Raw genomic sequence first — 24,532 nt, forward strand, 5'->3', positions numbered from 1 at the left:
CCCATCACAGCAGAGTAAATGTCCGCTTTCTGATTTATTTTAATTTCCCTCCGAGGGAAGTTGGGGCGTTTGTGAAGCGTCTCCTGCGGCCGGAGTCTGATGTATCGCCTCGAAGTAAGAGGAGACCGTTCGGCCCGTCGGTTTGATGCCGGTTCCGCGGGGAGGGAGAGGAGGGATTTTATTGATAGGAAAAAGATGGTGTGAGAGGGGCGGACAGGATGTTTGTCCCGGTGGAAATCTGTGGAACCGTCTGAGCACACGGTGGTGGCGAGCAGAGGGATTCACACATGGGGGCAAACACCGGCAAACTTTTGACATGCAAGTGGGGCCAATGATTCGGGAAACGTGACAATTATGCGTGTTTTGTTGAGATTGTACTTGGAATCCCACTCCCCATACTAACAGGGTTATATAGACCAAAGAACGAACTGTCGGAGGAACTCAGTGGGTCGGGCAGCATCTGTGTAGAGAAATGAACCGTTAACATTTCAGGCTGAGACCTTCCTTCTGGACTGAGAGTGGACAGAAATAGTCAGAAAAAAGAGGTGAGGGGTACGGATGGGGCAAGAGATGTGGAGTGAGAGTTGGATATATGCGAGGGAGGAGGTGGGAAGGTGGAAATAGTGACGGGGTGCAGGGTGAGTGGTTGAGGCAACACGGGGCAGAAGAAAATGGAAATTAATTCCACAGAGGATTAACAAAGAGGTTAGAGAATGTTTGTTATAGAGAGTGCAATGAAGATTCACCAGACTGATCCCTGGAGTGGTGGGGTCATCATATGAAGAAAGATCAAATGTGATACCCCTTTCATTTAGAGAATTGAGGACTGAGAGGTGAACATTGAAATGCACAACATCATTACCGATTGAACCAGGGATCCCAGTCTCTGCAAAAGGGAGTGGATGCCTAGATTATATTAAAAAAAAACTCATGTATTTTTTTTTAACGTTACCTGCTCTCCCAGTTTTACACTTACCCTGGTCCTTCACACACCCTTACACCTTAAGATTCAGCCCAGTAGCAACAGTCAGCAATTCATTCATTTTGGCTTTTACTAATGCCTCAGGGGTTGGCGTTTCCAGAAATTTATCAGTATCCATTGCTGCTGATTTCCACACACAAATAAATCAAAAGGGATTTCCCCAATCAAATCGATAATAAATCGATCAATAGACCCCAAATTTGGTCCTATCCCAGACGCAGGCCCCAAATTTGTTATGAACCTTAATGCTTTAGAAACGAGCCAGCAGCAATAGACTACACCTGGAGTCTGGTTTTGATGTTAAAACCACTATCTTTAATAGAATCTACTTAAAAAAAATTGCAAATTAAACAAGATAAACAGAAGTTAACAGTGTTATGTGTATAGACGTGTGTAAATATAACTCCCAAACTATTGAGCTCAGGGGAAACAAGGCTTGGAGTCTTGAGATGGTAAAGTGCGAAAGTTCAGTTCATCCACAGAATAGATGATAAGAGATATTTGTAATCCAGGGTAAATATCAAGAGAAGGCAATTATGTCAAATTCCACAGGTTCCATGGTGGTAAAATGAGAGGACAGTTGCTGTATACTTTATCTGTCATCATTCCAAATCCACATATGAATTATTACCGAAAGTGACTTGTCACAAGGGGTATTGTCTTCAAATGAATTACCACACCACATCTAGGCAAGGGTTAAGACGTCAGTGGTCTTCACAGGATACCTCAAAACAGATCCACTGATATGGATCAAACAGGGTCACAACCACACATTCGAAGTATGGTGAATTGATAATTAACCTACCATTGTGGGCATAGGAAAGTTCTAAAGAGCGACCCTGTGGTGAACTACATATACCTGACTGGACACGTCCCCCCCCCCCCCTTGCTGACTGCTCCTATGTCCTCCCACAGACCCCTGTATAAAGGAGATTGGAGGCACGGCTCCTTGATCTCTTGCTGTTCTGCTGCTGAGAGTGTTCAATTTTTCAGCTAATAAAAGCCCATATCTCGCCTCAGGTCTCCGAGAGTTATTGATGGCGCATCAGACCCTTGGCCGCTGGTTCCTGGATTTTGATCCTTCCGTTTTTCCTCCTTCTGACTCTGAGTGTCTGTGTCATCGGTTAAAACTAAACAAGCTGCGAGCGATGTAAATAAGCTGTAAGTCAGACTGATTCACCTTCTTAATCTCTGTCTCTCTCTTCAAATGACAGTCCACAGCAAATGAAACCTAGGGATTCATAACAATGGCCACTCCCCATTGTGAACTTGCTGATGTCTCTGCAGGGTGGAAGAGCGAGTGAATCTCTTCCCACATACTGAGCAGGGGAATGGCCTCTCCCCAGTGTGAACTCGCTGGTGATTCTGTAGGGTGGATGAATGAGTGAATCTCTTCCCACATTCTGAGCAAGTGAACGGCTTCTTCCCAGTGTGAATTCGATGATGACTCTGTAGGTCAGATGACCGAGTGAATCTCTTCCCACAGACTGAGCAGGTGAATGGCTTCTCCCCAGTGTGAACTCGCTGGTGTCTCTGTAGGGTGGATGAATGTGTGAATCTCTTTCCACAGACTGAGCAGGGGAATGGTCTCTCATCAGTATGAACTCGCTGATGACTCAGTAGTTGGGATGACTGTGCAAATCCCTTCCCACATTCTGAACAGGTGAACGGCTTCTCCCCAGTGTGAACTCGCTGATGACTCTGTAGGTTGGATGGATCAGTGAATCCCTTCCCACAGACTGAGCAGGTGAACGGCTTCTCCCTAGTGTGAACTCGCTGATGACTCAGTAGTTGGGATAACTGAGTAAATCCCTTCCCACATTCTGAACAGGTGAACGGCTTCTCCCCAGTGTGAACTCGCAGATGACTCTGTACTTGGGATGACTGAGTGAATCTCTTCCCACAGACTGAGCAGGTGAATGGCTTCTCCCCAGTGTGAACTCGCTGATGATTCTGTAGGGTGGATGAATGAGAGAATCTCTTCCCACAGACTGAGCAGGTGAACGGCCTCTCCCCAGTGTGAACTTGCTGATGACTCTGTAGGTTGGATGACCGAGTGAATCCTTTCCCACAGACTGAGCAGGTGAAAGGCTTCTGCCCAGTGTGAACGCGCTGGTGACTATGCAGGGTGGATGAAGCAGTAAATCCTTTCCCACATTCTGAGCAGGTGAACGGCTTCTCCCCAGTGTGAACTCGCTGATGTACCAGTAGGGTGGATGACTCACTGAATCCTTTCCCACATTCTGAGCAGGTAAATGGTTTCTCCCCAGTGTGAACTCTCTGGTGTCTCCGTAGGTTGGATAAATGAGTGAACCCTTTCCCACATTCTGAGCAGGTGAACGGCTTCTCCCCAGTGTGAACTCGCTGGTGACTCTGCAGGTTGGATAACTCAGTGAATTCTTTCCCACACTCTGAGCAGATGAACGGCTTCTCCCCAGTGTGAACTCGCTGGTGACTCTGCAGGTTGGATAAATCAGTGAATTCTTTCCCACACTCTGAGCAGGTGAACGGCTTCTCCCCAGTGTGAACTCGATGATGTCTCTGTAGGTTGGATGGATCAGTGAATCTCTTCCCACAGACTGAGCAGGTGAAAGGCCTCTCCCCAGTGTGAACTCGCTCGTGACTCTGTAGGTGGGATAACCGAGTAAATCCCTTCCCACAGACAGAGCAGGTGAACGGCTTCTCCCCAGTGTGAACTCGCTGATGTACCAGTAGGGTGGATGACTCAGTGAATCTCTTCCCACAGACTGAGCAGATGTATGGCTTCTCCCCAGTATGAACTCGCTGGTGTTTCCATAGGGTGGAAGAGTGAGTGAATCTCTTATCACAGACTGAGCAGGTGAACGGCCGCTCCCTGGTGTGAACTCGCTGGTGAGCCATTAGGTCAAATGACTGAGTGAATCCTATCCCAGAAATTCAGCAGATGACCAGCCTCTGCCCAGTGTGGTGTGAACTGACTGGTGTGTCCACAGATGGGAAGACCAACTGAATCCTTTCTCACACACAGAACAGATGAATGGCCTTGCCCAGTGTGAACTTGTACCTTCCAATTGAGATAACTGAGTGAATCCATTCCCACTTTCTGAGCAAGTGAATGGCCTTTTTCCTGTGTAAAATGACGGGCTTGCCAGTTGGTCAAATGACCAAGTTAATCCCTCCCCACAGTGTGAGTAGGAAGGATGGTCGATTGAATCCCTTGCTCCACTTATTAAATATCTAGACAGAGTCAACAAAACTGGTGTGCCATGTTTGAGCTTCCTGGAGACAAATTTCTTCTCATTTTTAACCTGTAAAAAGATATACAGAATCCATCAATGGGTTTAGGACAACATTACAGATGAGATTACTTGAGTTGCCAAGCTTTGATCTGGTATCACACTGTTACAGTGAGGTTAATCCCAAGTTAGACAGATAAATACTGGCAGACCACAGTATGTGCGCTTGCAATACTGTGCGTCAGACAGAGTGGTCAGCAACACTGGGGCTCCACAGGGGACTGTCCTGTCTCCCTTTGTCTTCATCATCTATACCTCAGACTTCAACTACACCACAGAGTCTTGCCATCTTCAGAAGTTTTCTGATGACTCTACCATCGTTGGATGCATCAGCAATGGAGATGAGGCTGAGTACAGGGCTACAGTGGGAAAACTGTCACATGGTGTGAGCAGAATCATCTGCAGCTTAATGTGAAAAAGACTAAGGAGCTGGTGGTGGACCTGAGGGGGGTTAAGGCACCAGATACCCCTGTTTCCATCCAAAGGGTCACTGTGAACATGGTGGAGGATTAAAAGTACCTGGGGATACGAATTGACAATAAACTGGACTGGTCAAAGAACTCTGAGGCTGTCTACAAGAATGGTCAAAGCCGTCTCTATTTCCTGAGGAGACTGAGGTCCTTTAACATCTGCCAGATGATGCTGAGGATGTTCTACAAGTCTACGGTGGCCAGTGCTATCATGTTTGCTGTTGTGTGCTGGGGCAGTAGACTGAGGGAAGCAGACAGCAACAGAATCAACAAACTCACTCATAAGGCCAGTGATGTTGTGGGGGTGGAACTCGACTCTCTGACGGTGGTGTCTGAAAAGTTGATGCTGTCCAAGTTGCATGCCATCTTGGAAAATGTCTCCCATCCATTCTATAATGTACTGGTTAGGCACAGGAGTACATTCAGACAGAGACTCATTCCACTGAGATGCAACACTGAGTGTCACAGGAAGTCATTCCAGCCTGTGGCCGTCATACTTTACAACTCCTCCTTCAGAATGTCAGACACTCTGAGCCAATAGGCTGGTCCTGGACTTATTTCCACTTTGCATAACTTATTATCATTTAATTATTTTTGGTTTTATTTTGCTATATTTCTACTCTATTCTTGGTTGGTGCAACTGTAACAAAATCCAAATTCCCTCGGGATCAATAAAGTATGTCTGTCTGTCTGAAATCTTCTCCTGACTGGGCAGTGTGCTGGTATCTGGAATGACCATCAATTCTCTGATGCTCTTCCTGTCTCTATAAGAATGGGGCATTTTTGCCATCTCCAGTTTATACCCTGGCTCAGTTTGACTCTCTCCATTGGTATTACTCCCTGTTCCTGCTGAGCTGCATGGGTGCCTGGCCCCACAGTAACTGAAACAGTCTCACACAAATAGCCTCTTGACGTGCAGCTGGGATTTTCTTTTATGTATTATTAACTTAATGTGCCACAGTTTTAACGCCATATAAAAATTCCTGCTGAAATGACTGGTTGGTCCGCACAGCTGTTAAAAGGGGTTAGAGTGAATTTTTGTATTATTTCAGGTTGTTGTCACAGTCATAGCAAATTTCAACACAGAAACAGGCCCTTTGGGCCATCTAGTTTGTGCTGAACTATTTAAACTGCCCACTCCCAATCCAGGTACCTACACGAACCTCTTAAATGTTAAAATCAAGCTCGCATGCACCACTTGTGCTAGCTGCTCATTCCACATCCGGAAGACCGTCTGTGTGAAGAAGTTCCCCTCATGCTTCCCTTAACGTTACATGTTTCATCCTTAACCCATGGCCTCTTGTTGTCTCAGTGGAGAAAGCCAGCTTGCATTTACGCTATCTATGCCCCTCTACCACAATCAAATCTCCCCTCAATCTTCTACATTCCAGAGAATAAGGTCCTGACCTGTTCAATCTTTCCTTATAATCCAAGCCCTCCAGACCTGGCAACATCCTTGTGAAATTTCTCTGAACTCTCTGAAACTCTTTTACATCTTTCCTGTAGGTAGGTGACCAAAACTGCACACAATAATCCAAATTAGGCCTCACCAATGTCTTCTACAAGTCAACATAACATCCATCTATTGTCAGTATTTGGTTCATCAAAGCCAATGGGCTGAAATCTTTTTTTCCGTCTCTATCTAACCGTGATAACACTTTCAGTGAATTAAGGACTTGTATTCCCAGGTCCCTTTCTTCTACAACACTCCTCTGTGCCCGACCAGTCACTCTGAAAGACCTCCCTTGGTAGGTCAGACCAAAGTTCAACAACTCACACTTGTCTGCATTAAATTCCATTTTCCATTTCTCAATCCATTTTCCCAGTGGGTCCAGATAACACTGCAAGCCATGATAGTCCTCCTCGCTGACCACTACACCACCAATCTTCGTTTCATCTACAGATCTGCTAATACAGTTAAACACACTATCCTCTAGAATACTGATATAGATGACAAACAGCAACAGATCCAGCACTGATCCCTGTGGCACACCACTAATCAGAGGCCTCCAGTCAGAGAGGCAACCATCTGCTACCACACTCTGGCTTCTGCCAAAGTCAGTGTCTCATCCAATTTACTATCTCATCTTGAATGCTGATTGACTGAACCTTCTTGACCAACCTCCCATATGAGACTTTGTCAAGTGTCTTGCTAAAGTCCATGTAGACAACATCCACTGCCTTGCCTTCATCCACTTCCCTGATAACTTCCTCGAGAGACTCTATAAGATTAGTTAGAAATGACCTGCCATGCACATAGCCATGCTGTCTATCCTTAATCAGTCCACATCTATCCAAATACTTGTCCGGGTCCAGCACATAACGTCACTACTGATGTCAAGCTCATCAATGTACAATTTCCTAGTTTATTTTTAGAGCCTTTCTCAAACAGTGTCCTCCAATCCTCCAATACCTCACCTGCCACTGAGGATTATTTAAATATCTCTGCTTGTGCCCTGACAGTTTCTGCACTTGTCCTCCGCAGAGTCCCAGAGTCCCAGATTTATCCACACTAATTTGCCTTAAGAAGTTGTTGCTGCTTTGCCTCACTTCTATAGACTCTGTGTCCATCTCCAGTGTAAATACGGATGCAAAAATAATCTCCCCCATCTACTTTGTCTCCTCATATGGATTACCATTCTGATGCAGAGGATTAATTTTTTCCCTTGCAATCTATTTGCTCTAAACATATCTGCAGAATCCCTGAGGATTCTCCTTCACCTTCTCTGCCCAGGCAAGCTCATGCCTCCTTTTATTTTTTTCATATGTGTTCACTTGAATTTCCTGTATTTCATAAGTACCCCATTTGTTCCTATCTGCCTGTACCTGGTATGCACCTCCTTTTTATTGATCTGGGAGAGGAAAGCCAAAGGGGTGACAGAGCTGCATGGAGGGAGGTGGGGGTAAGGGGGGCTAAACTAAACTTGCAGGGGGAATGGGAGCCTGAATAATAGAACAGATAGTGGAGGGGTGATGGAGACAGTTGGTGTTCAGTCCTCCGACAAAGTCAGGAATGAAAAAGTTGAGCATGGTGCAGTGAATATGCTGAGCCCTGTATATTTCAATACAAGGAGCAGCGCAGGAAAGGTGGATGTGTTCAGGGCTTGAATTAAGATACTAGGATCTGGCAACTGTGGACTGGGACAGGCTGCTTTATGGCAAAGGTGTGTTTGGTAAATGGGAGTCTTTCAAAGCCAAATTTTTAAAGTACAAAGGGGGAATTTGCTTCTCAGAATAAAAAGTGAAGATAAAAAACTGTAGGGAACCTTGGATTTCAAGAGATATTGAGACCCTGGTGAAGCATAAAATGAAGTTGTATAACAGGGATAGGCAGGATAAGAAATGCAAGAGAACACATAAGAAATAAATCCAGATGGCATGAGATTGTCCTGCAGAAATGATGAATGATAATCCACAGGGATTCTCCAGATAGATCAAGAGCAAAAGGATTGTAAGGCACAAAGCTGGTCCTCTGGAAGACCGGAATGGTGATCCACTTGTGGAACGAAAGCACATGGGGGAGATCTTAAATAATTTTTCATCTATGTTTACTCAGGAGATGGAGAAAGGCTCGATGGGAGTGTGGAAAACTGGCATTAAAATCATGGACCCTGCACAGATTAAAGAAAAAAAGTGATTTCGCTGTTCAACCTAGAACATAGAAATCTACAGCATGTTCTGGAGTATTGTGTGCAGTTTTGGTCTCCAAATTTGCGGAAGGATATTCTTGCTATGGAGGGAGTGCAGCGCAGGTTCACAAGATTAATCCCTGGAATGGTGGGACTGTCATATGTTGACAGATTGGAGCCACTGGGCTTGTATACACTTGAATTTTGAAGGATGAGAGTGGATCTGATTGAAACTTATAAGATTATTAAGGGATTGGACACACTGGAGGCAGTAAGAAAGTTCCCGCTGATGGGTGAGTCCAGAACTTGAGGCCACAGTTTAAGAATAAGGGGTAGGCCATTTAGAACAGAGATGCCTAAACTTTTTCACCCAGAGAGTGGTGGATATGTGGAATGCTCTGCCCCAGAAGGCAGTGGAGGCCAAGTCTCTGAATGCATTTAAGAGAGAGTTAGATAGACATCTTATAGTGGGGTGAAGGGATATGGAGAGAGGGCAGGAATGGGTTACTGAAAGTGTATGATCAGCCATGATCACAGTGAATGGCAGTGCTGGATAGCAGGTCTGAAAGGCCTACTACTGCACCTACTATCTATTGTCTATTGTTCCAGGCCATTCAGCCCACAATGTTGTGCCAACCATGTAACTTACTATAGAAACTGCGTAGAATTTCCGAAGTGCATAGACTTCTATTTTTCTAAGCACCATATTCCTATCTAAGAGGCTGTTAAAAGACCCTATTTTATCTGCATTGACCACCGCTGCTGGCAGTGCATTACACAGACCCACCACTTTCTGTGCAAAAAAAAAATAACCCTGACATCCCTTCGGTATCTATTTTCAAGTACCTTAAAACTATGCCCCCTCATGTTAGCCATTTCAACCCTGAGAATAAACCTCTGGCTATCCACACGATCAATGCCCCTCATCATCTTATACACCTAAAAAATGCACTAAACAGAGACAAGGAAATTATCCATTGCATTGAGGAATTGTTCAAAGTATCGAAGTTAGTTTTTTTTTACACAGAGATTGGTGAGCAGCCCTGGTGGACGCAGAAGTGAAAGGGTCTTTTAAGGGACTCCTGGATGGATACCTGGAGCTTAGAAAATTAGAGGGCCTTGGCGAAGGTAAGGATATGTTAGGGACAGCTTTGTGGGCCAAAAGGCCTGTATTGTGCTGTAGGTTTTCTATGTTCCTGTGTAGAAAAAATATAAGGGCATAGAACAGGTAAATTCAAGCAGGCTTTTTCAACTGATGTTAAGTGTGATGACAACCAGAAGTGATGGGTTAAGTGGGGAGGTGAAATTTATGGGGAATATGTGTAAAACCTCTTCATTGAATTGGCCGTGAGAGTGTGGAAAAGAAGCCAGCACGAGTGGTGAACATGAGCTCAATTTTACCACTTAAGAAAAGTTTGGATGGGAGCCTGGATGGTAGGGGTATGGAGGCCGATGGTTCCAGTGCAGGTAGTTGCATTAGAAAGCTTTAATGTTCTTTTGGCATTGACAAAATGGGATAAATAGCCTGTTCCTGTACTGAACTTCTCCACATTTCTATAACAGAGAAGCTGGCCAAACTTGTTTGGAAGGGAAAAGGTAGGATTGACAATGGAGCAGCAATGGCTGGAGTTTCCGGGAGCAATTCGGGAACTGAGTGATCGATACATCCCAAAGAAGTGGAAGCATTGAAACGGCAGGAGGACACAACCGTGGCTGGAATAAGAAGACAAAGCCAACAGAAACACCTAAGAGAGGGCAAACAAAAGAGCAAAAACTATTAGGAAGCTTTAGAAACAAAGTTTCTAAAACAAAAAGTCAGATGAGCTCAGGGCATGGCATTATGATACTGTAGCCATTAATGATTCTTGGTAGCACCCAGCAGTCTGAGACATTTAGAGGAACAAAATACCCGGGACCTCAATATCTCTTGAAAACCACGGTTCCCTGCACCAGTTACCTTACAACTTTTATTTTGGCAGGCATATACAAACTCTATACCCTCACTTCTGAAGAACTCCCACTTGCAAGTACTGCTTTTCGAGAAAAACAGCCAGTCCCAATCCACACTTGTTAGATCTTTCTGATACCATCAGAATTGACCTTCCTCCAATTTAGAATCTCAGCTCATCATCCAGCCCGCTTTTTTTCTTCCATATTTACTTGGACTCTTATGTTGTTACGATCGCTAGATATGAAGTGTTTACATACACTAATTTCAGTCACTAACAATGGATCATTTCCTAACAGCTTATTGCACACTTCTACATCGGGAATTCTACATCCTGATTAAGGGCACATTTGACAAACTCTACCCCATTTATAGACAATAGACAATAGGTGCAGAAGTAGACCATTCGGCCCCTCGAGTCTGCACCGCCATTCTGAGACCATGGCTGATCATTCACTATCAATACCAAGTCCCTGCCTTGTCCCCATATCCCTTGATTCCCCTATCCATCAGATATCTATCTAGCTCCTTCTTGAAAGCATCCAGAGAATTGGCCTCCACCGTCTCCCAAGGTAGTGCATTCCACACCTCCACAACTCTCTGGGAGAAGAAGCTCTTCCTCAACTCTGTTTTAAATAACTGACCTCTTATTCTCAATCCATGCCCTCTGGTACTGGACTCTCCCAACATCTGGAACAAATTTCCTGCCTCAATCCTATCAAATCCTTTAATTATCTTAAATGGTTCAATCAGATCCCCTCTCAATCTCCTCAATTCCAGCGTGTACAAGCCCAATCTCTCCAATCTCTCTGCGTAAGACAGCCCTGCCATCCCAGGAATCAACCTAGTGAATCTACGCTGCACTTCCTCAACTGCCAGAATGTCCTTCCTTAAACCTGGAGACCAAAACTGTACACAATATTCTAGGTGTGGTCTCACCAGGGCCCTGTACAAATGCAAAAGGACATCCTTGTTCTTGTATTCAATTCCCCTTGTAACAAAGGCCAACATTCCATTTGGTCCTTATATATATAAAAAGTTAAAATCTCTTACTATATCAACCTTTGTTTCTTAGCATAGCCTGCAATCTCTGCAAAGTTTGCTCTTCTAAATCTCTCAGAGTGTTGGGTGCAACCAAGTCCCAATAATGGCTACAATATCACAATTCCCTGTCCTGAGCTGATCGGGCGTTCCTACAATGCTTCTTGCATTGTGATATACACAGCTCATCACCGTCATCGCACCATGCTCAACCTTTTGTCTGCTGACTTTATCTGAGTTTTGAACAACGTTTGTCTGGGTGTCAAGAAAACAACCTCTCCCTCAATGTCACAAAAACAAGGGAACTGGTTGTGGACTACAAAAGGAATGGAGACAGGCTAACCCCTATTGATATCAATGGATCTGGGGTTGAGAACATATGGACATTTGACTTTCCTCTGCCAGGTAATCCCCCCAACAGTTTACAAAGTGGTCTACCTGTTGTTGTATGAGATGACCCCAAGAGTACTCTGTGACGGCTATTTAACCTCATTCCCCTTCCTGACTCTCACCCAGTTTACTGTGTCCTGCACCTTGGGTGTAACTCACCTCTATTGATGATATAACTATCACCCCCTCCAACTCCTAGATGATCCAGAATTCATCCATTTCCAGCTTCAGCTCCTTAAAATGCAGGGTTACAGGCTGCAGCTGGATGCACGTCTTGTAGGTGATGGTATCAGGGACACTGGAGGTCTCCCCGCCTTCCCACCAATGTACCGTCTAATTTGTAATGACCGGTGTGCTGAAACACCTTGCGCTGTGCAATTTTTACCCACTGACAACAAGACGTGCACACTGAATTTTAAATAGGGAGGTACTTCTTTTAACAGCTAGCAACTCACTGTCGATAAAAACTTTGATCTCCTCTGGGTTTGATCGAGTTCATCTGCACTCTCACACAAACTATGTAACAGGCCTGTTGTGGGTTATGAAGGATTTTCTCACTAGAACTTTTGCAAACCATCCACATGTGATTTGCTTGCTAAATGATACTTTCAAAGGTCAGATTTCCAAATATCACTCCCCACTTGCAAATTCTCCAGCAAATTTTGCATCGCCACAATACTGCAACACCAGTTTCCGTATTGTACATAAGTATTTCCCCTGAACCCTCCCCCAAGTGACAGATGGTGTTGAACTCAGTGATGGCAATGCCGATGAATATGAAGGGAAGGGCAGTAGTCTGCCTCATTGGAGTCTGGCACATTTGTGATGTGAAAACTGCTTGTTGCACAGGGCAAAGGTGTTTGATATCATTATGTACCCAGGGAGAATGGGACAAAACATGTTCTCACCGGTAGAAAAGGGCAGAACGAGAGGAGGTAGCTCAAGCAAAACACACAAAATGCTGGAGGAGCTCAGCAGGCCAGGCAGCATCTATGGAAAAGAGTACTAATGCTGAGTTCCTCCTGCATTTTGTGTGTGTTGCTTGGATTTCCAGCATCTGCAGATTTTCTCTTGTTTGTAATCGGAGATAAAACAAAGGTGATTTTCTCAACTGGAGATGTAAAAGATTTTGCTCCCTTTCTCCGAGTTCCCAATCCTTGCATTTAGATAGCTGGAGCTCAGCTCTGTCTGAGAGATCCATCGGTTCCCATTCCCTCAGCGGCCGGAAGCTCCCCGGGGCCCGTGTACGGATCGTGGGGCTGAGAGAGAGGGAAGAGAGCAGGACTGTCCCAGGATTGCGGACTATGATGTCCGGAGTTCACAGCAAATGTCCCTCAGTCGGTGTTTAAGATAGCAGCCCGGAAAATCATTCTTACCTTTACCGATCCGGAGCGCCTTTGTATACGGCGCGCATGCGTGCTATTCGGTGACGTCATCAATCTTGATGCCTGCGCATTTGATCGTTGCTTCAGAGGCAGCGAAATTTTAAACCCAGGGTTGTATGGGTAATCGCGGTGCCATTAAACATTCCTGCTAGTACCGGTTTCATGTCCACACCGCAGGGTTTTTTCTGTGTAGAAAACTCAGTAACTGTTTTAACGTAGAAAGCAGCTCCCAAAAACAATATACTCAATATCAACAGGCATTCCATTTACCTAATGCCTCTTGGACAACCCTCTTTCAAAGGCGGATATAAAACACAAGAGATTCTGCAGTTGCTAGAAACACACACACACACACACACACACACACACACACACACAAAATGCTGGAGGAACTGTGCAGTTCAGGTAGCAACTAAGCAGAGAAGTACACAGTCTAGGCAAGCTGAAGGGGCTCGGACTAAACGTTTTCTATTTATTCCTCTCTACATTTGCTGCCGGATCTGTTGATTTCGTCCAGTATTTTGCAGAAATTAACCAGTTTTTTTTTCAATCAAGCAGTTTCCAAATGTGTCTGATCTTTCATTTGTAGCCACATCCTGCAGGTTCGGTTTGTCTTCTTCCTCCTCCTTGTAAACTCCAGGCCCCATCTCTTTCTGCAGCCCCAAATCCCTGACTGGCAACTTGGTTTCTGACTCTGCTCCATTCACTCGCTAGTCTGCTGTCAGACTTCAGAGGTGCATTGTAACAACCCAGCAGTTCGAAGCAAAGACCTTTGAAAATTATGAGAGTGACCTAAAACATTGAAAAGAGCGGGGAAGAAGGAGTTTAACCAACTTCGTCCGGAGCCCTGAACAACGTCACAACCACAGTGAGCTCATCGTCTTGTTCAGCCCGGAGAAAATCATGCAGGAAATTCATGCAGGTGTATAAGATGATGAGAGGCATTGGTCGTGTGGATAGTCAGAGGCTTTTTCCCAGGGCAGAAACGGCTAACATGAGGGGGAATAGGTTTAAGCTGCTTGGAAGTAGGTACAGAGGAGATGTCAGAGCTAAGATTTTTAAACAACAGTGGTGATTGTGTATGAAATGCACTGCCAGCGACGGTGGTAGAGTCGGATAAAATAGGATCTTTTAAGAGACTCTTAGATAGGTACATGGGGCTTAGGAAAATAGAGGGCTATGCGGTAGGGTAATTCTAAGCAGTTTAGAGACTAATTTACATGGTCGGCACAACATTGTGGGCCAAAAGGACTGTAATATGTTGTAGATTTCTGTGATTCTATGGAATTCAAGGGGAATTTCCTATCCCACGGAGTGGTGACTAGTTGCAACCTGTCATCTCAGGGAGAGCAAGAGGGGAACGGCAGGGATAGATTTTCATAAACTGATACGGAACAGAAACATGGGCTGAAACCAGATGGGCCGAGTGCCCTTTCTAGTGTACATAGTGAGTGTAGTGGAGACTGTAAGTACCTGACACACGGGATTTGATACAAAACTGATTTATCTTTCACAGATCCACAATATTAAACACCAGTCTGGTTTAAGGAGTCAGCAGAACAGACTCCTCCAATGCTCAGTGGCCAGGGTTCAGTCCTGGGTGCGATGAGCAGCCGCAAGAACGGCAGAATCTGATAGTAACAGTCCCTCATGAACCTGCAGCTGCCTTCAGTTACTGTGATGGTTAAACATTTAACACGGAGCTGATTTGAACTTTCTCCCTGATGTGAAGTTGCTGCTGTTGCAGCAGCTGGGATGATAGAGTGAAACTCTTTGCTCACTCCGGACAGAAATGTGGCCTCTATTTATTGTGAACACACCGGAGCATCACAAGGTGGGTTAACTGAATGAGTCTCTTCACACACACGGAGCAGGTGAACGGCCGCTTCCCAGTGCGAAGCTGTTGGTGTATCTGCGATGTCCCACTGAATCCCTTCCAAAATGAGAGCCAGTGAATGACGTCACATTGCTACAACGTCATGGCGATGTATCCAATCAGATCACGGAGATGGACACGTGCATGTCAGTGGATGAAGGACAACATTTCATTTTTCAAAATGATCCTGAGGCGAGCGGGGTAATTTAGTGAAGGTTTATAGTCTCTGTTATATTACTCTTGCCATGACTTTTCTTTCATACTTAAAACGTTCATTTAATGCCCCGGGCAAATAATCTTCGACCGGCCTTATCATCTTCAAAGATCATCATACCTAACCGGCGATATTGGCGAATTATGGTAACCTTTGTTTGGAAGTCATGAAAAGCAATGGTCACAGGTCGAGGTTTCTGTTGAGAAGAGGAGTTAATCACCGGGGCTCGGTGTACCCGGTCTATTCCAGGCGGAGTCTCCAAAACGTCAAAAAACAAACGAGCGAACAGCTTTGGAAAACATTCTGAAGGTCGATTGTCTTCGACCAACTCAGGAAGACCCAAGATTCGTATATTGTTCCTCCTTGATCTGCAGTGGCGGGTTCCAATCTGCTAATTAAATTTGTTGACTACACTGCATTGATCGCCCGAATCCCAAATAACGAGGCAGCCTACAGAGAAGAAGTCATCACCCCGACACAGTGGTGTCAAGAAAACAACCTCTCCCTCATTGTGACAAAAACAAAGGAGCTGGTTGTGGATTACAGGAGGAATGGAGACTGGGATCAAATTCAACATTTCCCAGTCTGTTATTGACACAAAATACACATTTTAATATTGATCATGACACAATGTATTTTATATAACGTTATACATTTAGATATTATAATTAGTAAAAAAAATAAAGATCTCTACAAAGCGAATACATTTCCTTTAATGGTCTCCAGGAAACAACAATTTTCCTGATGGAATCCACTTACTTTTTCTTTAATCGGTCGTATTCATGCTGTGAAAATGATTTTACCTAGATTTTTATATGTTTTCCAAAATATACCTATCTTTTTAACTAAAAAAAATTCGATCAAATTGACTCACTTATTTCTTCCTTTATTTGGAACAATAAATTAATTAGTATCATTTACAAAAGTTTGAAAAAGATGGTGGACTTGCACTTCCTAATTTAAGACAATTATTGGGCTGTGAACATTCGAGAATCCTGTTTTTGGTTCTTCATTAAAATAGTTTTGGAAATCTTTTATTTCTACAAGTTCTAAAGCTCTGAAAATTAATTTACAACCTAATAGATTGACTGTTCTATTTGGAATAGCTCCACATCATATTCAGTTTATTTCATCTTCAGATCAACATGTAATTGCATTTGTTACTCTACTGACAAGAAGGACTATTTTATTATGGAAATGTAGCGGTGTGCTACACGCAGCGCTAATATTACGACACGGAGTTGGTAACTGCAGTCGAAGGAAAAAACTTTATTCGAAATCTTCAGCCTCACTTTTAAGCCTCCCTCAACCTGCCCCCCGTGGCGCAGAGGCTCCAGAGCTCTGTGCCCGCAAACCCCCGAAGGCTATCTAATTGTGAGTCGGTTCGGATGCGCCAGGAAATGGGTCGCCACATAACCCCCCCCCCCCCCCCCGCAGAACCGGCGATACACCCCCCAATGTCCACAGTCTGGGCCAGAACCTGCTTGGGAGGTCGGCCTCTGCGCAGAGGTGCCGGAAACTCGGCCGGTTGCGCCAGGTCCACATGGGCCGGTTTGAGGCGGTCCACCGTGAAAACCTCCTCTTTCCACCCAACGTCCAGCACGAACGTGGACCCGTTGTTCCGGAGCACCATAAACGGCCCCTCGTATGGCCGCTGCAGTGGTGGCCGATGCCCGCCACTTCGTACAAACACAAACGTACAGTTCTGTAGGTCTTTGGGTATGCAGGTCGGGTGCCGCCCGTGCTGTGAAGTGGGTATGGGGGCCAGGTTACCGAGCTTCTCGCGTAGTCTGCCCAGGACTGCTGCGGGATCTTCCTCTTGCCCCCTTGGGGCTGGTAGGAACTCCCCGGGGGCGACCAGGGGCGCGCCGTATACCAACTCGGCCGACGAGGCGTGCAGGTAATCCTTGGGCGCTGTGCGGATGCCGAGTAGGACCCAGGGAAGCTCGTCCGCCCAGTTGGCTCCTCGCAGGCGGGCCATGAGGGCCGATTTCAGGTGACGGTGGAAACGCTCCACTAGCCCGTTCGACTGTGGGTGGTAGGCAGTGGTGTGGTGCAGCTGAGTCCCCAAAAGGCTGGCCATAGCTGACCACAGGCTGGAGGTGAACTGGGCGCCTCTGTCAGAGGTAATGTGGGCCGGTACACCAAAGCGAGATATCCAGGTGGTGATCAGGGCTCGAGCGCAAGATTTGGAGGTGGTGTCAGTGAGCGGGACCGCCTCTGGCCATCTTGTGAACCGGTCCACGATAGTCAGGAGGTGCCGCGCTCCGCGCGACACTGGCAGGGGGCCCACGATATCCACATGAATGTGGTCGAAACGCCGGTGGGCGCGATGGAACTGCTGCGGTGGGGCTTTGGTGTGTCGCTCCACCTTGGCCATCTGGCAGTGCATGCACGTTCTGGCCCATTCACTGACCTGCTTGCTTGCGGAGTCAGTGCCAAACGAACCTGCTGGAAAACATCCGGACACTTGTCCGGATGGAGGGATGCGCCAAGTTATGAATGGAGTCGAAAACACGGCGCCGCCAGGCCGTCGGGACGACGGGACGGAGCTGGCCGGTGGCGACGTCACAGAGTAGGGTCCTCTCACCCGGGCCCACGGGGAGGTCCTGGAGCTGCAAACCGGAGACTGCGGTTCTGTAACTCGGAATCTCCTCGTCTGCCTGCTGTGCCTCTGCCAGCGCCTCAAAGTCTACCCCTTGGGAAAGGGCATAAACGGTAGGGCGAGAGAGCGCATCCGCCACGACATTGTCCTTACCCGAGACGTGCCGGACATCCGTCGTGTATTCAGAGATGTAGGACAGGTGGCGTTGCTGGCGGGACGACCAGGGGTCGGACGCTTTCGTAAACGCAAAGGTAAGCGGTTTGTGGTCCGTGAACGCGGTGAATGGCCGACCTTCTAGGAAGTACCTGAAATGCCGGATTGCCAGGTAGTGCGCCAACAGTTCCCGGTCGAAAGCACTGTACTTGAGCTCGGGTGGCCGCAGGTGTTTGCTGAAAAACGCCAGGGGTTGCCAGCGACCTGCGATGAGTTGCTCCAGCACCCCACCGACTGCCGTGTCTGATGCGTCCACTGTGAGGGCGGTAGGGGCGTCCATTCTGGGATGTACTAGCATTGCGGCGTCCGCCAAAGTTTCCTTCGTTTGAACGAAAGCGGCGGCGGACTCCTCGTCCCAGGTAATGTCCTTGCTCGGACCCGACATCAGGGCGAACAGGGGGCGCATGATCCGGGCAGCTGAAGGAAGGAAGCGGTGGTAGAAATTGACCATACCTACGAATTCCTGAAGGACTTTGATCGTGGTGGGTCGCGGGAAGTGGCGGACCGCATCTACCTTAGCCGGCAGAGGGGTTGCCCCGTCTTTAGTGATCCTGTGGCCCAGGAAGTCAATGGTATCGAGTCCGAACTGGCATTTGGCGGGGTTGATTGTAAGACCGTACTCACTCAGTTGGGCGCAGAGTTGACGGAGTTGGGACAGATGCTCCTGACGACTGCTGCTGGCTATGAGGATGTCGTCCAAATAGATGAACGCGAAGTCCAGGTCCCGTCCCACCGCGTCCATTAACCGCTGGAACGTCTGTGCGGCATTCTTCAGGCCGAACGGCATGCGGAGGAACTCGAAAAGGCCAAACGGGGTGATGAGAGCCGTTTTGGGGACGTCGTCAGGATGCATCGGGATTTGATGGTACCCTCGGACGAGGTCTACCTTGGAGAAGATCCGTGCGCCGTGCAGGTTTGCTGCAAAGTCCTGAATGTGCGGCACAGGGTAGCGGTCCGGTGTGGTAGCCTCGTTCAGCCTGCGGTAGTCGCCGCACGGTCTCCAGCCCCCCGTCGCTTTGGGCACCATGTGCAGGGGGGAGGCCCATGGGCTGTCGGACCGCCGGATGATCCCCAATTCCTCCATTCTCTGGAACTCCTCCTTCGCCAGTCGGAGCTTGTCCGGGGGAAGCCGCCGAGCACGGGCATGGAGGGGTGGTCCCTGGGTCGGGATGTGGTGCTGTACGCCGTGCCTGGGCATGGCTGCTGTGAACTGCGGTGCCAGAACCGATGGGAACTCCGCTAGGACCCTGGTGAAGTCGTTGTCGGACAGCGTGATGGAGCCGAGGTGAGGGGCTGGCAACTGGGCTGCACCCAGGGAGAACGTCTGAAAGGTCTCGGCGTGTACCAGTCTCTTCCTGGGCAGGTCGACCAGTAGGCTGTGAGCCCTCAAAAAATCCGCACCCAGAAGCGGTTGGGCTACGGCGGCCAGTGTAAAGTCCCACGTGAACTGGCTGGAGCCGAACTGTAGCTGCACCTGACGGGTGCCATAGGTCCTTACTGTGCTGCCGTTCACGGCCCTCAGGGGGGCACCCGGTGCCCTGCTGCGTGTGTCGTAACTCGTCGGAGGTAAAACGCTGATCTCGGCACCAGTATCGACCAAAAACCGGCGTCCCGATCTTCTATCCCACACGTACAGGAGGCTATCCCGATGGCCAGCCGCCGTAGCCATCAGCGGCGGCTGGCCCTGGCGTTTCCCGGGAACTTGCAGGGCGGGCGACAACGGCGGGCTTCTGCGCTGTACCGCTGGTGGTAGAAGCACCAGTGTTCACTGGGCCGGGGGTTGGCGGGCTCTGCGGCCGGGCCTGGACTGGTCTGCTGCTGGGAGCGTGGCTGGGAGATCCGTGCGATGGACGCCCCGCTCACCTTTTTGGCGTTCCACAGCAAGTCCGCCCGGGCTGCTACCTTCCGGGGGTCACTGAAATCCGCGTCGGACAGCAGCAGGCGTATGTCCTCGGGCAGCTGCTCCAGGAATGCCTGCTCAAACATGAGGCAGGATGTGTGTCCGTCGGCGAGAGACAACATCTCATTCATTAAAGCCGATGGAGGTCTGTCGCCCAAGCCATCCAGGTGCAGTAAACGGGAGAGTCCGAAAGTGCTGAGGAGCAGGGCTTTGAATTCCGTGTAGTTGCCGTCTGCCGGGGGCGACTGTACGAACTCCGCGACCTGGGCCGCTATGTCCTGGTCGAGGGAACTCACCACGTAGTAGTAGCGGGTGTCTTCTGAGGTGATCTGGCGAACGTGGAATTGGCCTTCGGCTTGCTGGAACCATAGGTTCGGTCGCTGTGTCCAGAAACCCCGCAGTTTCAACGAAACCGCATGAACAGAGGCGGCGTCGGTCATTTCTGGTCCAAAAATCGTTTGTCCAAAAAATTGTAGCGGTGTACTACCAGCAGCGCTAAAATTACAACACGGAGTCGGTAACTGCAGTCGAAGGAAAAAACTTTATTCGAAATCCTCAGCCTCACTTTTAAGCCTCCCTCAACCTGCCCCCCGTGGCGCAGAGGCTCCAAAGCTCTGTGCTCGCAAACCCCCGTAGGCTATCTAATTGTGAGCCGGTTCGGATGTGCTAGGAAATGGGTCGCCACAGTACGGTCATATTCTGCATGGAGGTCGGTGACTTGTAGTTTATTACTAGTGGACTAGTGGATGACTCCCATCCACTCCATAATGTACTGGTTAGGCACAGGATTACATTCAGCCAGAGACTCATTCCACCGAGATGCAACAAAAGAGCGTCATAGGAAGTCATTCCTGCCTGTGGCCTTCACGCTTAACAACTCCTCTCTCGGAGTGTCAGATACTCTGAGCCAATAGGCTGGTCCTGGACTTATTTCCACTTGGCATAATTTACTTATTATTATTTAATTATGGTTTTATATTGCTATATTGCTACACTATTCTTGGTTGCTGTGACTGTAACAAAACCCAATTTCCCTCTGGATCAATAAAGTGTATCTATCTGTATGTCTGGTGTGCCTCAGGGATCTGTTCTGGGACCTCTACTCTTCATGATTTTTATAAATGACCCGGATGAGGAAGTGGAGGGATGTGTTAGTAAGTAGGCTGATGACACAAAGGTTGGGGGTGTAGTTGATAGTGTGGAGGGCTGTCAGGGGTTACAACAGGACATTGATAAGATGCAAAACTGGACTGAGAAGTGGCAAATGGAGTTCAACCAGGATAAGTGTGATGTGGTTCATTTTGTTATGTCAAATATGATGGCAGATTATTGTATTAATGGTAAGACTCTTGGCAGGATAGAGGATCCGCGGGATCTTGTGGTCCGAGTCCATAGGACACTCAAAGCTGTTATGCAGGTTAAAAAGGCAGAACGTGCATTGGCTTTCATCAACCGTGCGATTGAGTTTAAGAGCCGAGAGGTAATGTTGCAGCTATATAGGACCCTGGTCAGAGTCCAGTTGGAGTACTGTGCTCATTTCTGGTTGCCTCAATACAGGAAAGATGTGGAAACCATTGAAAGGGTGCAGAGGAGATTTACAAGGATGTTGCCTGGATTGGGGAACGTGCCTTAAGAGAATAGGTTGAGTAAATTCGGTCTTTTCTTTGGAGCGATGCAGGACGAGAGGTGACCTGATAGAGGTCTATAAGGTGATGAGAGGCATTGATCGTGTGGATAGTCAGAGGCTTTTTCCCAGGGCTGAAATGGCTAACATGAGAGGGAAAGTTGTTTTTACACAGAGAGTGGTGAGTGTGTGGAATGGGCTGCCGGGGGAGGCGTTGGAGGCGGAACCGATAGCGTGTTTTAAGAGACTCCTGGACAGGTACATGGAGCTTAGAAAACTAGAGGGCTATGGGTAACCCTAGGTAATTTCTAAGTTAAGGGCATGTTCGGCACAGCATTGTGGGCTGAGGTGCCTGAATTGTGCTGTCCGGTTTCTATGAACATGCATTTTGTGTCAATAACTGATTTGGAAATGTTGTATTTGGTCTCTTAGCCAAATAGTGGACACAGTTTGTGAACAACTGGGTTCCAAGTATTGCTCCCTACAACACCCACTGGGACATCGTACAGACCCAGGAAGGGTCTTTAAACAGACCGACTACCGGAAAACACGAAAGCCACTCGGCCCCTCCAAACCGTCCTGTCATTCAATGTCCTTGGACTGGTCCATTCGCCCCCCTCTTTGCTCGGACCATTGTCCCCACCTACAGATCAATAGACTGCCGGTTTGACCCCCAATGTGGTGAATCCCTCTGTTCGCCACCATTCCATCTTTCCAATAAAATGCACCCCCTTCCTTCCCCTACTGGGATCATTCCCTCCGTCCCCGGGGAGTCAGCAACAAGCCGATTCGCCAAGTGTTCTCCTCCTACCTCTCGGCGATACATCGGACTCCGGCAGCAGGGGACGCTTCAGAAGAAATCAAAAAGCGGGACATTTACTTTGAGGTTTATCCCGCCGAGGAGGTGGGGGAGACGATCTCTCGGCTGTTTCGCCTGTACTATTGGGTGTAACGAGTAATTGACATCGCTTCGCACCAATGGAGATAACACAGCGCCTGAATCCTCTGTTCCTCTCGGGGCCATAATTATAACTGTTGCTCGACAGATCCCACTGAATAAAGTTGAAATTTCAAAGTTTAAGTCGGAAAAGGGAGAGACTAATGGCGGACAGAAATCGACTGTGTCTTACATGTCAGTGAGCGGGAGGCGGAGTCCTGTGTTAAATGTTTAAGCATCACGGTGATTGAAGGCAGCTGCAGGTTCATGAGGGACTGTTACTGTCAGATTCTGTAGTTCTTGCGGCTGCTCATCGCACCCAGGACTGAACCCTGGTCACTGAGCATTGGAGGAGTCTGTTCTGCTGATGTTAGCCTTAAGCTAGACTGGTGTTTAATATTGTGGATCTGTGACAGATAAATCAATTTGTATCAACTCCCGTGTCTCAGGTACTCACGATGCAAACTAGGGAGGCCACTCGGCCCATCTGGTCCCTGCCCGTATTTCTGTTCCATATGAGTACATCAAAATCTACCCGGGCCGTTCCCCTCTCATCTCCCTGAGATGACAGGTTGCCAACCATGTAACCTACTCTAGAAAATCTTAGAATTACCCTACTGCATAGCCACCTATTTTCCTAAGCTCCATGTACCTATCTAAGAGTCTCTTAAAAGACTCTATTGTATCCGCTTCTACCACCATCGCTGGCAATGCATTCCACACACACACACACCACTCTTTGCTTTAAAACCTTAGCTCTGACATCTCCTCTGTACCTACTTCCAAGCAGCTTAAACCTATTCCCCCTCGTGTTAGCCGTTTCAGCCCTGGGTAAAAGCCTCTGACTATCCACACGACCAATGCCTCTCATCATCTTATACACCTGCATGAATTCCCTGCATGATTTTCTCCGGGCTGAACAAGACGATGAGCTCATTGTGGTTGTGACGTTGTTCAGGGCTCCGGACGAAGCTCGGGAAACAATGCTTAAAGGCTTAATATGTTAAAGTAGAAAAGGTCAGTAATCCACAGAATAAGTGAGTGGGAGAAGAGAGTTGTAAATCCACACGAAAATGTAAAGAGAAGGCAATTACGAAGTATTCCACACACATTCCACGCTGGGTAAACGAAACAACAGTCGCCGAAGATCTTATCCGTCGATTAGTTCCGAAATCCACTTAGAAATATCACCAGGTGACAGTCACAGGAATATCGTCTTCAAGTGGTTAGCACAGAACACCCCGATTCCAGGTAAGGACCAACAAAAGTGATACCACGGGTACTCCAGCAAATCCACACATATGGATTATACGAAGTGACACTCAAACATCTGTTGTGCACTGCGTGCTGATGATCAACCCAATCTTTTGTGCATGGAAGAGCTCCAACAGTTTGTCCCTCTCTCTCTCTCTCTCTCTCACTCTTTCTCAGTCTGAAGCAGTCTGAGTCTCAGTCCCGCCTCATTCAGGCACTTCAGGTGACTCCCACAGTAAGCAAACCTGCGGTCTCGCAAAACAATGCGCCTCCAAAGACTGACAGCAGCCTCCTTCTCTCTCTCTCTCCCCCTCCCTCTACCCCTCTTTCGCACTTAAAGCGACACTCACAGTAAGCGAACCTGCGGTCTCGCAACACAATGCACCTCTAAAGTCTGACAGCAGACTAGCGAGTAAACCTTCGATGGAGCAGAGTCAGAAACCAAAGAGTTGCCAGCCTGAGCCAGGGCTTTGGGGCTCCAGAGAGAGTTGGGTCCCGAGTTTACGAGGAGGAGGAATCAGATCAGCAGGATATGGCTACAAAAGAAAGATCAGAAACATTTGGAAACTGGTTGCCCGGAAAAAAGGGGGTTAATTTCTGCAAAATACTAGTGGAAATCAACAGATGAGGCAGAAAATGTGAAGAGGAATAAATAGACAAGGTTTAGGCCGAGCCCCTTCAGCATGCCTGGACTGTGTACTCCTCTGCTTAGCTGCAGCCTGAACTCCAGAGTTCCTCCAGCATTTTGTGTGTGTGCGTCTCTGTATTTCCAAAAACTGCAGAATCTCC

General features: G+C 47.6%; 1 protein-coding gene across 1 annotated transcript in view; it reads right to left on the reverse strand.

Annotated features, from left to right (window-relative positions):
- Window positions 1-1,348: 1,348 nt before the first annotated feature.
- The window catches only part of LOC132386861 (oocyte zinc finger protein XlCOF6-like), a 43,499-nt gene continuing 20,315 nt past the window's right edge, over window positions 1,349-24,532 (reverse strand). Inside the window, exon 2 of the mRNA XM_059959204.1 lies at window positions 1,349-3,766. Coding sequence (XP_059815187.1) covers window positions 2,222-3,766 — 1,545 coding nt within the window. The 3' untranslated portion in view covers window positions 1,349-2,221. The remainder of the gene's footprint in view (window positions 3,767-24,532) is intronic.

The sequence above is a fragment of the Hypanus sabinus genome, unplaced genomic scaffold (assembly GCF_030144855.1).
Source record: "Hypanus sabinus isolate sHypSab1 unplaced genomic scaffold, sHypSab1.hap1 scaffold_135, whole genome shotgun sequence".
NCBI classification, from domain to species: domain Eukaryota; kingdom Metazoa; phylum Chordata; class Chondrichthyes; order Myliobatiformes; family Dasyatidae; genus Hypanus; species Hypanus sabinus.